The 14582-nt window shown below is 40.1% G+C and overlaps 1 protein-coding gene across 5 annotated transcripts in view; it reads right to left on the reverse strand.

Moving 5' to 3' along the window:
• The window catches only part of FERMT2 (fermitin family member 2), an 84925-nt gene that overhangs the window by 1784 nt on the left and 68559 nt on the right, over positions 1–14582 (reverse strand). For 3 of the 5 annotated variants that reach the window (XM_034648393.1, XM_034648395.1, XM_019800087.2), the window contains 8 exons: positions 13514–13648; positions 12754–12803; positions 11434–11558; positions 4851–4957; positions 4494–4715; positions 1982–2002; positions 1229–1353; positions 803–944 (listed from right to left, as the gene is read on the reverse strand). In XM_034648393.1, the coding sequence (XP_034504284.1) occupies positions 803–944; positions 1229–1353; positions 1982–2002; positions 4494–4715; positions 4851–4957; positions 11434–11558; positions 12754–12803; positions 13514–13648 (927 nt within the window). The remainder of the gene's footprint in view (positions 1–802; positions 945–1228; positions 1354–1981; positions 2003–4493; positions 4716–4850; positions 4958–11433; positions 11559–12753; positions 12804–13513; positions 13649–14582) is intronic. The other 2 variants (XM_034648394.1, XM_034648396.1) reach the window with 1 other exon arrangement.

The following is a 14582-nucleotide window of genomic DNA, read 5'->3' on the forward strand; positions in this document are numbered from 1 at the left end:
ATAACGAGAAATGATAAAATGCCCACGTGATGGGATGAAGGTGAAGGACACAGCAGGCACTATGTGCGGCGTTACTACTACGGACCTTCTAACAATATGTCAGGAGGAGGATGGGTCATCTGCTTCTGGACCGTTGTTAGCCACAGATAAGGAGGGATACTACTATTTCAGAAATACGAAGATTCTATGCAGTAATAGGAACTGATACAACAAACCTAACGATCCTAAAACACATGGCTTATCAGTAAAAGACTGTTTATTTCAGATACTTATTGTACTCCAAGGCTAGGGGCGGCAAGATACATAGTAGGAGTCGTGCCAGGTTTCAGAGGCCTGAGCATCTGCATGTGAATTCTGATTCTGTTACTAAGTGTGTGGTCATGGCAATCATGGCCTCCAGGCCTCTAAATTTGCGAGTCCTCATTTGTAAAGTAGGGACAATCCAACCACTCCACAAGGCTGTGGTGAGATCAGACACAGGGTACAAACGTAAAAACATCTAGCATCACGACTGGCACAGAGTAGGTCTTCAGTAAACAGTGGCTGCTACCGTGACTGACAGGGATGTGCTGTTACAGGAGAACCACCTTCTAAGTAGATCATTATGTTCTTAGAATTCTCATTACTGGGTTAGTTAGGAAATCGGTAAGTTTGAGTGGGAAATGAATAACTTACCATGTTTTATACTTTAAAGGGTGATGGTACAAATAATCTACGGAATTTATCAGCCTTTTTATTCTTAATTTACTAATTCTCAGCAGGCGGCCTCTCCACGCACTCAAGTAACATTGTCCGAGCTTACCATTTTTATTTCCCAGTTTACGTTCCACTGTTTCATGTTACTGAAACGCCATGTTTTAATCGCGTCTCCTGTGCTGGCATCCATCCTAATCAGTCTGTTGTATGCAATTCCAATAAGTTCTTCTTTTTTTCCTCCCTGGAACCTATAGTATTACAAACAAAAAAAATGTTTAAAAACATGTTGGTAGGGGTAGGAGGACGTGTTGCTCTGGTTTTAAGATGTGCTCTTTAAAAAAAAAAAAAATGGTATTTTCACATAAGTAAAAACAGAAATCATTTTGAATTTGTAAAAATTACGAGTACAGAAAATACGTTTCAATATTCTTTACATTTTACTGTAAAACTGCTTAATGGATCTCAGTAGGTACTTTTAATGTTTAATTGAGGTAGATTACATAAAAAGGCACAGGTGTTTAGAACCACTGACCTTGCAATAAAGTGTGTGATGCCAAATTCTGGTAACGACTGCCAAGCTTGAATAAATCTCATCTTGGCTTCAATGAGACTCATCTGAGCTACATTCTGATGGGCCTCCAAGATTCTCGCTGTTATCTAAACACGATTAAACACAACCTTTACCATCAGACAATATTCTTTCATGGGAGGATCGAGACAAAAAGTAAAAAATTGAATTATGTGCCCCACCCCACAGTCACATCTTGTAGGAGTTGGAATTAGGAAATTTCTGCAGCTACATCTGGGAATTTTAGGAAAATGATGACTCTTCAAAATAAACCTTGATCTATTTCTTCTTAATTTCAGTTTCCATATATCCAGAAACAAAAAGTACTATTAGGAGTACATAACTGCTACACTCGAGTGATATTCCAAGTACACACACATATATGACGCTGCTTTTATAAAAGGGCATGTTCTAATCCTATACATGATATGAATTTTAAATTTAGCACCAAGATAATATCAGAGTAAGTACCTGGAATATAAATTTCAAGCAAGAATATTTATTAGCACCTTTAAAGTACTTGAAACCACCATAATAATTTAAAAATCTTTCTAAAGGAATCATTAGAAAAGTTAACTTTTAATTTAAATTATACTCCCTTTGGGATGCCTACTCCCACAAAGAGTGGAAGGAAATTAATCTGTAAGGGGATTGTGGCTAGGGCTTTAAATATTTTATGTATTTTTTTCTTTTTTTTGGTAAATATGGAGAACTTACCAAATCTCTTATATAGCCTGGCTGTAGATGGCAATGCGAAGAAAGAAAAAGGAAGCAGAAAGAAAAAAAAAGGCAATCAGAAAAAATGGCAATGAAGCAAAGAAAAAGTTGCGGTAACCTGCAAACCAAAATTTCAGCCAAAAACCATGCAAAAAAAATACTTTAGGTGGAAACCAAGCAAAGTAAATGCAAGCATGAAAATGAGAACAAGGAAGCAGCGATTACTTTCCATTTAGAATACTGAGAAACACTTCCACGTTATTTTAGATTGTTAAGTGTTACTAAAATTATGGGTAGAAATTTGTAGGGAAAGATAAAGAGCAAATACCCTTTTCCCGCTCATTGACCAGTTCTTACTGGTTAGAGTAGAACTAATGATTTTAGTAGCAAAATCAAAATCAATATTCAAAAACCTTTAATGTTTTGAGATGGAGTCCGACAATATGACCCATGCACCGCTTTTCAGAAATAAGTTGAAGGTATAAAGTAAATGCAATGACCATACACTGTTTATTTACAAGAGAAAAGCAAACCCCTCAATTACCATCTGTTTTTTGCATCCTTTATCCTGGAAGGGAAAATGAAGAGATGCTGTACACTACACTAGGAATGGTGGCTGTAAACGTATTATAGTCCATTTCACTTTGTACTCACATGGATAAAACACAGAACAACTCCTTTCTTTAAATGTAAAAACCCAGTTTGGGAGTCCTAGTCACATTAAGATATATATCGTAAGTTTTTAAGTAATATCTAGTTTTGGGGATTTAAAGTAGATTAAATGTAACAAAATCTATACTGATGCGCCCTGATAGGAATGAAAGGGCCCACGGCCCGCACCTCTTCCTACTGGACTCGGGAACGCCACTGTATCAGATAATCCCACTATAGCCAGGGACTAGCACAGCACCTGACACGCAACAGCAACCATGCCCCTGCCTGTCAGCACTTCCCAGGTGTCAAGGCGATGCATGCACTCTGCTTTCTGGGAACAACTTATAAACCTAGTCAGGGAAGGGGAGGATTAAAAAGAATATGCATCTGATAAGATGCCAACATGGAAGACAAGGCTGGAAGAATCCTTAACCACAGACCACACACATACTGTCATCCTGACAGTCAAGACAGTCAAATATTCACTGTTTTTGTCCTCCAGAGAATTTTCACTTGACAATCTAGCTCAGAAATCAGGGATAGAAGACTATCCTTTTTTAAAGTAAAAACTATCATTTGAAAGGCTTCTGAGAAAACAACCCAGTACCTCTTATAGCTAAACCAACATCTGGCGATCTTCAGAGTTACATTTTAAGATTTTTCCTGATACTTGATAGTGAAATTGTTCCTTGCCTTTGAAAGCAAATGAATCCACTTTCAGAAACAAGTTTTTTTTAGAAGTACTTTTTAAATGAAATAACTAAGAGTAAAAGAAAATGAAATTAGTACTTGATTCACTTTCCCTTTTTAACTTACAATCTACATTCCACAAAGCTCCCCAGGGCAGCATTTCCTCCATTCCTTACTACTCCCACATCATAGGACTGTGGGATAAACAATTTCCATGTAGCTTACACAACCTCTGAAACTTAAAGACAAATACTTGGTGATGAAAACTTCTTGAACATTTATTTCTAGCTAAGTGATTTCAGACCCATATGACAAACATTATATTTAAAGTTAAGAATTAATAAGCATTCTGGGTATTTCACTGGGCCCTTTCAGTAATGTTTTAAAATTATACTTTAACAGAGATAAAAATGAAACTAGATAGAAATGAAATATTTATTTGAAAGGTCTTCTTCACCCCCACCTCAGACTGAAGCCTTTGCCTTTTATGGCAGGATGTTTGGTGTAGTGAATACTGGGGGCTATCCCAAGTAAAATTCCCCTGCAAAGAACCTTTTATGTTGTACCAAGGAACCATTTTCCTAAATAGCTATCCTTTTATGGAATTAATTGCCAGGAAAAGAATTCTAAACAGAGTGAACAAAAGCAGTGAATTTCAATGAAAATTTACCAAACTCTCACATCACGCAAATCTTGGTTTAGGTTTTTTACTGTTAAGAAAAAACAATGTTGAACTAGAGACTATTTCTACCCATAGAAAGTTTATTTCCAAGGCTGGAAAAGTCAATTTCCACAGCAAGAAGAGTTATAGATTTTGCTGGGAAATACTGGCTGTGCTTTATACCACACTTAATTATATAAGGAATAAAACCCAAAGCATCCACACCATATTCAATTCCCTGAAAGAACACCCCATTCACAGGGCGATTTCCTTATGTTGTTGCGAGTAAATATGCTCCCATCTATTTTACCTCATCTGTCCTGTTAAAATGAGAAACATTTTTTTAAATGACCAATTTAAATGGACAAAAGCTATCTGCAGCCTATTTTATACTCTGACCACTGGATATGAAATTAAGACTAAAAGTTTTGTTTTAGAGGGGAAACTAAAGTATGTACAAAATCATAAAACCAGAAGGAAATAGATGAAGTGAAATGAATCAAATACCTGCTTGTTCTTGTACTTTTTCAGATAGCGAGGGGACACCAAACATTCAGGATTTATATCAGTTGTGATCTGCTCTGGTATTAACTGAGGATCTGGGTTTAAATGCTGCATCTTCAGAAAGGAAAGAATATTCTGAACTTCTAAGTTATACGAACTGTCTGCCATGGTCTTGCCTTTGGAGGCTAACCTGCAGGCTGCCATCCAGTGTGCGTACTGCTTTTCCTGGTGAAAAGAAATACCGAAACATGAAATATCGCACATGATGGGTCCTTTGAGTATAAAATGTAAGGATAACTGGTCTACTCACTAAGGAATCAAAGAAAAACTGAGGTTTATGTTTTTAATTGTAAAACTTACATTGTCACAACGGAGCCAGATTTCATTCATGCCTTCTGCAACTGGAATCAGGAGTTTGATGTTAAATTTTTGCCCTGAAATGTTTACATCTGGGGTAACTTCACATCCTATAATAGAGAAAGTATTAAAATGGTCAAATTTACTTTTAAGAAATCCCAAGCTAATATAGCCACCCTCATTTTATGGTATCTTAACACGCTGAACTTTGCTGTTTAGGAACCTATTAACTGGGAAGAAAATTTTCTGCCCAATAACTTTGTTTGAGGGGGAGCAAAGAGTCACATCTAATAGTTTGTGGCCTTCAGAAAACTTGACTGAAAAGAGAAGGAAAGGGTCCTATTAAAAAGGATACTACCCAAAAACGCCATCCCACAAGTTTGATATCATGGGTTTTCTTTTTAAGATTTATTTATTTGAGAGAGAGAGAGAGAGCCTGACCCCACAACCCTGAGATCATGACCCAAGCTGAACTGAGCCACCAGGTGCCCCGATACTATGTTATTTTAATATCATTTAGTTTCTTGAACCTTAAATTATTTGGGGTTTATAAGTTTCTAAATGTATAGGGATATTAAAGCATCTTTCTACAATTCCATTCTAACTTAATGTGTTTGGTAAGAATAGGTGACTTTTTTTTTTTCTTTCCCTTAAGTAATCTCTCCACCCGAAGTGGGGCTTGAACTCATGACCCCATAAGAGTCACATGCTCTACTGGCCAGGTGCCCCAAGAATAAATGACTTTTATGATGCCTTTTAAAAAAAGGAAAAGGCATCGTGTGTGTGGGATTCCTAGTTTGAGCTGGAGTCCTATATGGGCATCTCCTCAGGGCCCTCCTATTCCGAAGGAGCCTGGCACAGGGGGAGGGAGAGGGGAAACACAGGCTCTCCTGATCCAACTGGATGCTCCCAGGCACATGCCTCCTTCCAAAATCCTGGAGTGCTGGAACACCTGAATATTCACTTACGATACTTAAAGTCATTGGGGGGGGGCATCTGCGCAAAAATGGTTTCTTTCAAACTGTCATTTCTTCACAGATAAGACTCAATTCGGAAGTCAACTTCAGCGCAGTGTTTCAGGAGCACATCTACAGAAGGTAATCTACATTTACGTACTGGGGACGCCAGCATGAAAATCACCGGTATTCAGAACTTCACTCTACTGACAAGTTTTCAGCAACACGCACATTATGGGCTACAAAAATCCATGTAATCAACTCAGTTAAGCATCAGCTGGTAGCGTTACCGTAGAGAACACAGAGGACCGAACACGTGCTCAGTCAGGCGGCGGGGCAATGGTTATCACCAGCAAGCAGTACCCAGTGCAATACAGCGGAGTGGGGCTCTGCCATCTGATTTACGTTCCACACCATCTCTGTCACTTCTGTTTTACCGCCAATTCATTTGACATCTCTCCCCAAATTTCCCGACCTTAAACTCTACCTCACTGGAATGCTAGAAGGACAAACAAGGCAACGTACAGTACGTCAAGGTCTTTAAAGGGTATTCTAGTTGTCACCCTTAATATGTCTTAAGACCATCAAGTAGGCTTGTAAACTGTTAGCAGAGCCTGTGGTTGCCTTGCTCTTTGTACTGGAGCAACTTCTCTCTGCACAGAGAGTATAAGGAACGAGATATAAACCTCTATATACCGACCACACAGAAAGAACAAATGTTAAAAATGAAGTATTACAAGAAACAGAATACTTTAGATAAATGGGAGGTCCTCTTCCCTCCAAAAGCAACTCCTATCATGAATTTGGTGGACTTTCTCCCCCTTTGCTTTCTTTTAAAAATATTAGCTGCAGCATTTAACTTTCTGTGCAAGTATTACAAACTATCAGGAAGTCGTGTGGCAATGCACTTAATCTGCAAAGTTAAAACAGAGATGTTTGAAGATATGCGATATTTTACGGACTTCATTAATCATTCAAGTGGATTTAAAGTGTACAATCCCATAGTAATTAGGCGTCTTTTAAAAATAAAATACTGGGACGCCTGGCTGACTCAACTGGAGCAAAGCGTGACTCTTAATCTCCGGGTCATGAGTTTGAGCTCCATGCTGGGTGTGAAGATTGTTTAAATAAACTTTAAAAAAAAGGTAAAGTAAAATAGTAAAAAAACTAAAAAGCTCGGAGAGGCAAAGTGAGTGGTAACTCAGTGCTAGTGTAGCCGCAGAGGCATTTCTGAGGCCCCACCTCAGGCCCCAGTCACTCCGTGCCACCGTGGCTGCCTACTTCAATGGCAACATGCCACACTTTACTGCAACCCAGTTATGTCTCCTCTGAAATGTTCAATGCAAACAGCCCGTTCTAATCACAATCTTCGATCCTCTCTTCACACTATCTGAGGGACCCTAGGCTGCAACCCGTCACCTTTCTCCCATCAGCAACATGCTTCACCTCTTTTCCTGAGTTCAGCCTGCACACCATTCACCAGGTATCAACTACCAATTCCCTAGACTGTCCTTCCACTGTACACATTTACCAAAACCTTAACCAGGGCTCAATCCAACCACCTATCTTTTACTTGCTTACATTAGGCTGATGAGCTCTTAAAGGAGGGGAGGGAGGGAAAAAACAAAAATCACAAAACCAAGCAGACAGGTTTCACTAGAAATTCATAGGTTCCCAACTTCAACCTGGCCATCAACACCTGCAGTCCTTCTGTGTTTTCATTCTCAACAATGTTTACTTCAAATCTTCTCAGGCCTCCGATGCCACTCACTCTCAGTGGACAACTTCATCTCTTTTTTCCAAGAAAGCCATCAGAAGTGAGTCGCAGAGCTTTCTGCCACCACAGCTGATAAGCTAGCTGTCCTCAACTTCCACACAGTGGAAGAGGCATCCCTCCTCTTAAGGCTCTCCTATCCGAGTGGGCTGAGTTTTCTGCCATCCCAGGAGCCTTGCTCCATTAAAGAGATCTTCCTCTCCTGGATACTAGATTTCTGTCTTCCTTTCTATTTCTAGTGTGATGTTTCCATGAGCACTTAACTTTCTTGAGTTTCACCCACCTTAAATCACAAAATGCCTTTCTCCTCCACCTTATACCTCTCTCTGCTGTTACCGCCCTCTTTCCTCCTTCCTTGTCACAGATAAAGTTCACTGAATCTGTTCTTCTTCAAGGCCACTAATCACCTCCAATGGGGCTAAATGCTTTGGAGGCTTAACAATCTTTACCTTACTTTTCTGCAGCATTTGAGGTTACTGACTATTGTCTTTTAGGAAACAACTTTTACCTTAGCTCCCACCATACGTCATTTCCGTGGTCTTCGTAAGCATCTGTTGTTTCCCTTGCAAGCTCCTCCCCTCTAATCTGCCCTGTACCTCAAACATGGGTGTTCTGCAGGGTTCTTTCTATTCTTGGCCTTTTCATACTACAGATAACCGTTCTAAGTGTGCATTTACCATTAATCCTAAAAGGGCTACCATCAGTATCTGCAGTGTGGATTTCCCATGATCCAATGGCCTACAGGGTATCTTCAATAGATATCCCACAGGTACCTCAACTTTAACCCAAACTTAAACTCACCTTTCTCCTCAAACTCAGCTCTTCTACATTCTCAACCCTATTCGCCCAACCGCACAGGCCAGAAACAAGTCCCTCCCCGTCAGCCCCTCCCAAGTCCACCACCCAGGCTGCTGACTGGGCTTCGTCAGGGCCCTCTGAATTGGCACCCTCTTCCCCACCCACACTGATCACCTTAACCTGGATCACAGTCGCTGCTCTGAATTACTCCTCTATACCGCAGCCAATATAAACAGGATGGAGCCTGTCATTTTCACGTTAATAATCTTTCAGTGGCACTTCATTGCTGCCAGTTTAAAAAACAATCTCCTTAACATTTTTATCCTCTTAACTCCTGCCAATTTCTCTGCTATTATCACTCATCTTAGTAGCCATCAGATTCAACAGCCACTACGGAAGTATTCATCCTCCCCCATGAACTCTACATTCCAGCAGCACAAACCCCCCTTTGGTTGCTGATGCTTTTCTCCACACCAGTCTTTGCCTGGATGGCTTTTACCAACTCACCTTCCTTCCATGGACCTCGAGACAGACCCTGGATCAAACTCTGGCATTACTTCCCCCATGAAGTCTACCCTAATTCTCTCCATCCCCCCTGAACAATGATATAGCAATAGCAAGCACCCTTACCCCTTTGCTCTTCCTCAGACATGTTAAAGTACTATTGTCCAAATTGTAACTCTTTAGCTCCCCAACATGCTCTAAACACCTTGGGGGGCGAGGGGCAGGACTGTCATCTGTTCTTACTCAAGTCTCTAGCACTAGCACAGTTGATGGCACAAGAATTCACTCAGTATTCGCTGAACCAATTCTTTACAACTTTGCATTTTAGATGTCCAAAGGCCTTGGAAAACATCGAGTCCAACACACTCATTTCTTAGAGGAAGTTACTGAGGTCCAAAGAAGCTATTTTTCTAAAATCACAGGGCATTTTTAACAGCAGGGCAGAATCTATGCCATTTGATTTTTAGACTGGTGGTAGCTTCGTTAGTGTGACGTGCTAGAAAAGTGCTCTTTTGGGAGGACCTGGAAGAGGTGGCACGTCATAAGCCATTCTCCATACCAGGACTTGACTTCTCAGTCAAAAAGGAAGAAAGTTAAGGATGGAATAGGGACAGAGAAGACAGGGGCCAGAAGACAGATGTAGTTCATAGATCAAGAGTGGATAAGCCGGTCCTGGGCAACTTAGAAGAGAAGGAAGAACAGAGCTGCAACAGATTCTAAGAGTAACAATTAAGAGAGACCCAAAAGTTAAACCCGTGGGTCTTATGAGAGAAAGGCAGTGAGCCTAATTAAAACCTTTAGGAAAATTACAGAATTCTAACACATGGGCATATCAATCTTCTACCCAGGACAGGCAGGGATTTCCCATTTTTTAAAACAGCAATTCAGAGGACTACCGAGCAGAACACAGATTTGGACGTTTTGTTGAAATATACTAAAACTACCCTAACGCACTATGGAAAGCGCCTCTATTTTAAGCAATAAATGAAACTATTTGGGGAATCACTTTTGTGAATGAGTCAGGTGCCCCCCCTTCTTGGGTACTTTTGTTCAAATATGGATATTTTTAGTTAGAAAGACATATAATCCTATCTTTATGACTGATTAGAAAGGCATATATCATTGCTTTACATGTAATCATAAATGTACATGCAAAATGAAACCCAAAAGGGAAATGGGCTGGGCCGATAGGCATTAACTCCCTGAACACCCCCCTCACACCGGCTGCCAAAGGAAGTGCAACCTTTGCTACCACCAAGAGGCTGGGAAACCCAGAGGCCGCCCCTGCAGCTCCACAGCCCAAAAGCGCCTCGCTCCTTTCTCAATTCTGTCTCTCCAGCCCCTTAACTTATTCAGATTCAAGTCTCAACAGGAACGCATGTGGCTGGAATCAAATTCTCACTGGAAATGAGTCCAGAAATGTATCTGAGTTTCCTGACCTTTGCTGCAAAGAGTGCGGAACGGTGAGGTGCCAACCTACCGCGCCCTCCACCCAGCACGCTGGCGCCGAGCGTGTGGGAGTGCAGCCCTCACCACAGCGAGCCGGGTGCTCTCAGTGAGCATGCCCACGAGCAAAAGGCTCACCAACGACCTGTAAGACCCTGTGGAAAAACCGTGGCAGGAAGCAGCAAGATGTCCTCTAGCTGCAGAAGAACCAGACCAATCTGGACAGGAAATTCTCCTTCTACCCGAACCATTGCATCAATCCGATAAAGGAGGTGGAAGGAGCAGTGTGAAGAACCAAAGAAGTCTCCCAAATGGCAAATGAAATGGCGGGGGGAGGGGGTGGGGGAGAGACCAAAGCCAGTAGCTCTGAGCCCCCAGGCAGGCTCAGCCCAGGCCACAGGAGGCAAGCTTGCCACAAGGGAGTGGAAATGTGTCCAATAACATGTGCCTCAAACACCAGCCCCTAGTGACAGCTCTAGATTTGAAGTGACAAGAGGAAACCAATGAGATTGAGGCTGTCAGCTAGGAGGAGCCTCGGAGGGGTACCCTGGGGATACCCTAGAGGCCAGACCAAGAGCTCAGTGTTGAACAAAAATGTGCCGGGAAGAGTTATTGAGGAAGAGGAAGAACTTAGCCAAACCCCACAGGTAACTGCTACCCCACTGCTGAGCCAAGAGGTTGGGGAACCTGAGAGGGACCAGCCTGTCATCAGTGAAAGTCAGAAAGAGTAGGATGCTGATGAGGAAGGGAGAAGCCAGCAAAAACAGGACAGGACTACAGCACGGATGAGAATGAAGAAAACCTGAATGTCCCCATGCTGAAGGTGAGAAAAGAGGTACCATAAATTTATCAGACAAGAAGAAAAGTGGTATCACTTCAAATGAGGAGTGCACAAAGAGATTACAACAAAATATTCATGTGAAATCGAAAATTCAAAATTGTGACAAAAACATAAAAAAAAAAAAAGAATCGTCTACACCTAAAATAGTACCTAAAGGAGTAATGAATCTGCTGAAAAACTACCCCCCGCCCAGCAAAGTGAAGTTTATTGACTATCAGCCAAGAGAAATTTCTCCATCAACACTGGTCATTCCAAAGCTTTCCTTACCTCTTAGGTTCATCTGATGAGCTGGTGTGCCGCTGGATTCTTCTTTGCTCTTATAGCAAGAAATAGATGTATCTTTAAAGGTGCACCAATATTGCTTGTAACCTTTTAGAGTCAGCTTTTTTGGCCTACATGTCAAATAGAATTAACAGAAAAACAACTTTTGAAATAACTTTATCAATAGAATTAGCAGCAAAGTTTCACATCATTAAAAGTCTAAGGCCAAGCTGTACATATGTTGAACTCAGTTCCCTTGGGCCAGTGTGTTCTATTCAGTGTTGCTGTTATTGGATTTGCCTCTTCTCAATCAATCTACTCAGGAATATCTCACAAAGAATGAACAGGCAAAGGAGAAAGGAGGGCTAGCATCAAGTATTTCTGTCAGTGGCAGCCATCTCTATCACAAGCAGGTCACATGGAAAGGACAAGAAAAGAAAGGTGAAGTAAATGGGAAGGCTCCTAGGTCCTATAATCACCAGCAGGTTCTTGGGTGTGTGCAGGGCTGCCTTGGGGGCCTCTCTGGACAGGCAGGTGCACCTTACAGAACTAGAGTCAGGGAAGTGCTTGTCTCTCTCAGGGGTGTATCTGAATGGTGCTTCAACTTGCCACCCCAATGCCAAACACAAAGAAAACAGAGCAATCATGATGGAGAATGGACAAGCAAAGGTGTGTAATGGGAGGAGAAAGCGGGTAGGAAGCTGCATCTCAAATCATGCCCCTATCTCTCAGAAACGATCCATATGGGGAGCTGCTCTAGGTTTAGCTACAGTAAATGGTTTATTCTGTATTGGCTTTCCATCTTACATTCCACATCATCTCCTCTCCTCTTCACCCTCTCTGCTTTCATGCCTAACTCTCCTGACTGGATTATGCCTAGATTGATAAAAAGTCTAGATAAGATACACTGGAACCTTATTATAAAATGTTCCATGAATAAATGAATAAAATGCAATAGAATCTAGGGCTCTAAACAAGGAAATAACCACTGGCAATTACAGTTCATTATGTCCTGCTTTCGCCCAGAGGGGATGCCTTATACTGAAACGCCACCGTATGTCTCAGGATCTAGGCAACGCAATCTATGCTACCCAGTCTGTTTTTCCCCTTTAAGAAAAATGTTTATCAGAAAACACAGGTTCATGAGTACTACAGTTTTAATTTGGTAAAGATGGTTATTTTCTCTCATAATTTAGTGTTTCTCTAACTGGTAAATGCTTTTACAGATGCATTTGCTAAACTTAAATTTCAATGATATGAATGAGACTATAAAATTGATATTTATCATTCATTAATATTTGGAATCCCTCCCCTTTTTATACTTACTTAAAAACTTTAATATAGTCAGCAAGTTCAGGAATGGAAGTGATGTCACCCTAGGGGAAAAATTAAATAATTTTTTCTTGATTTTTCCTGAAATTTTGAAACTCTAATGTTTAGTATCTGATATTATCAGATTATTCAATAAACAAAATTACATAAAATACAGATTATGAAGGTTTTAAAAGTATAATCATATATGGTCATAAGTTACAAAGTCATTTTCAAATGGCATAAAAAGCTAATAAAAGATGTGATCAAAATGGCAGTTCATATAACCTTTAAGAACCTATTATTCTAATTCAGCTAAAACTGTAACTGCATATGGAAATTCTGCAAAATCGTTAACAGCCCTGAGGTGTTTCTTCTGTAACAACTAATTCCTAAGCTTTAAAACCAAACTTAGTATTTAAAATTTTTCCCAAGATCTATTTTTCTCTTCTTTTTGTAATATTTCAAATGTGCAGCTCACTAAATGAATTTTACCATGACTTGAGACTACCTTCCACTCTACAGCAATGTCTTCCCACTGCTTGTGAGAGAATGGGCACATATCACAAGATCTACCTTCACGGCACTGGAAGCACTGGACACTAGTACAATACTAATTTTACAGCTTTCCCTGGAAGTTTCTGAAAAGTCAACAGCTGTATTCCCTAAGCACGAAATATTTCTCTATACCCACTCAATACTTATGAGAACCTAAATCCACAAAAAGGTAAGCACCAATTAAAACTAAACTAGTAGGAATTATGATTCACCCTACCAAAATTGTTGATGTTTTCCCCCCTTCCAAAGTGATCTCCAGGTCTGAAAGGGCAGCATCAACTTCGTCCACCTCTTTGTCACTGTTGTTCAGATGATTCTCAGATGTCATGATTGACAGCTTATTGATGTGATACTGAAAAGAGAAATTTTATTTAAATGACTGTTCTAACTTTAGTAAAACTTTAAAATGAGATTACTACCTGCATCTATACTGAATGCTTTTCATCACCTAACTTGAAAAGATGAAAGTGTCCAAGAACTAGAATGACAGGAAAATAAACGGCACCTGAAGTCAGTGTCCTAAATATCCCAATAAATATTTCTCCAAAAGAAGTAGGTCTTTGGACATATAAAAATGAATTCAGTTTGGGAAGCCTTAGAACTTAAGAGTTAATATGTCTTCCACTAAGCTCCACATGAGCAGAGATTTTTTTTACTGCCCCCCACCCCCCGCAGTCTAGAACAGGTCCTGAAACCAATGAATACTGGATAATTAACAGAATATGCATAAGGTCTTTTGTAAAACTAGATTAACCTGATTACCTTGTATTACTATTACCCAGCAGAGGAAAATCAGTTATCAGTATTGGGCTGAAAGCTAAAGCTCCACTCTCCAGCCCCTGCCCCACCTCAATTCAATGCTGAAAATATGTTCAGAGGAAGATGTTTATATTCTCAGTTACACAGGAATGATAAGATTGATTTTATGTGAATATATACACTTACATATATATTTATGTGTGTGTGTATATATGATGAGTGCTGATAAATACTCCTATATGTAGACAGAAAAATCTTTGCATATAGAGTAACTAGTCATGATTTTAAATATACTTAGGTAAGTCACTTAAAACAAATACTCATAATCTATATTAGATTTTGATGCTAAACCTTACAGAGGTTTCACACAAAGGTAAGCAGAAATTTTAAATACCTTATCAGTTACCTTTCAAAGCATTAAACAGCACTCCAGATTTCTGAAATAGTCGTTCAGTGAATAAAGCCTATTCATGGGGAACACTGAATGAACTATTTTGAGGCCAATTGTCAGTGTTCCTCTATATTTT

This window comes from Ailuropoda melanoleuca, chromosome 20 (genome assembly GCF_002007445.2).
Source record: "Ailuropoda melanoleuca isolate Jingjing chromosome 20, ASM200744v2, whole genome shotgun sequence".
Taxonomy (NCBI): Eukaryota; Metazoa; Chordata; class Mammalia; order Carnivora; family Ursidae; genus Ailuropoda; species Ailuropoda melanoleuca.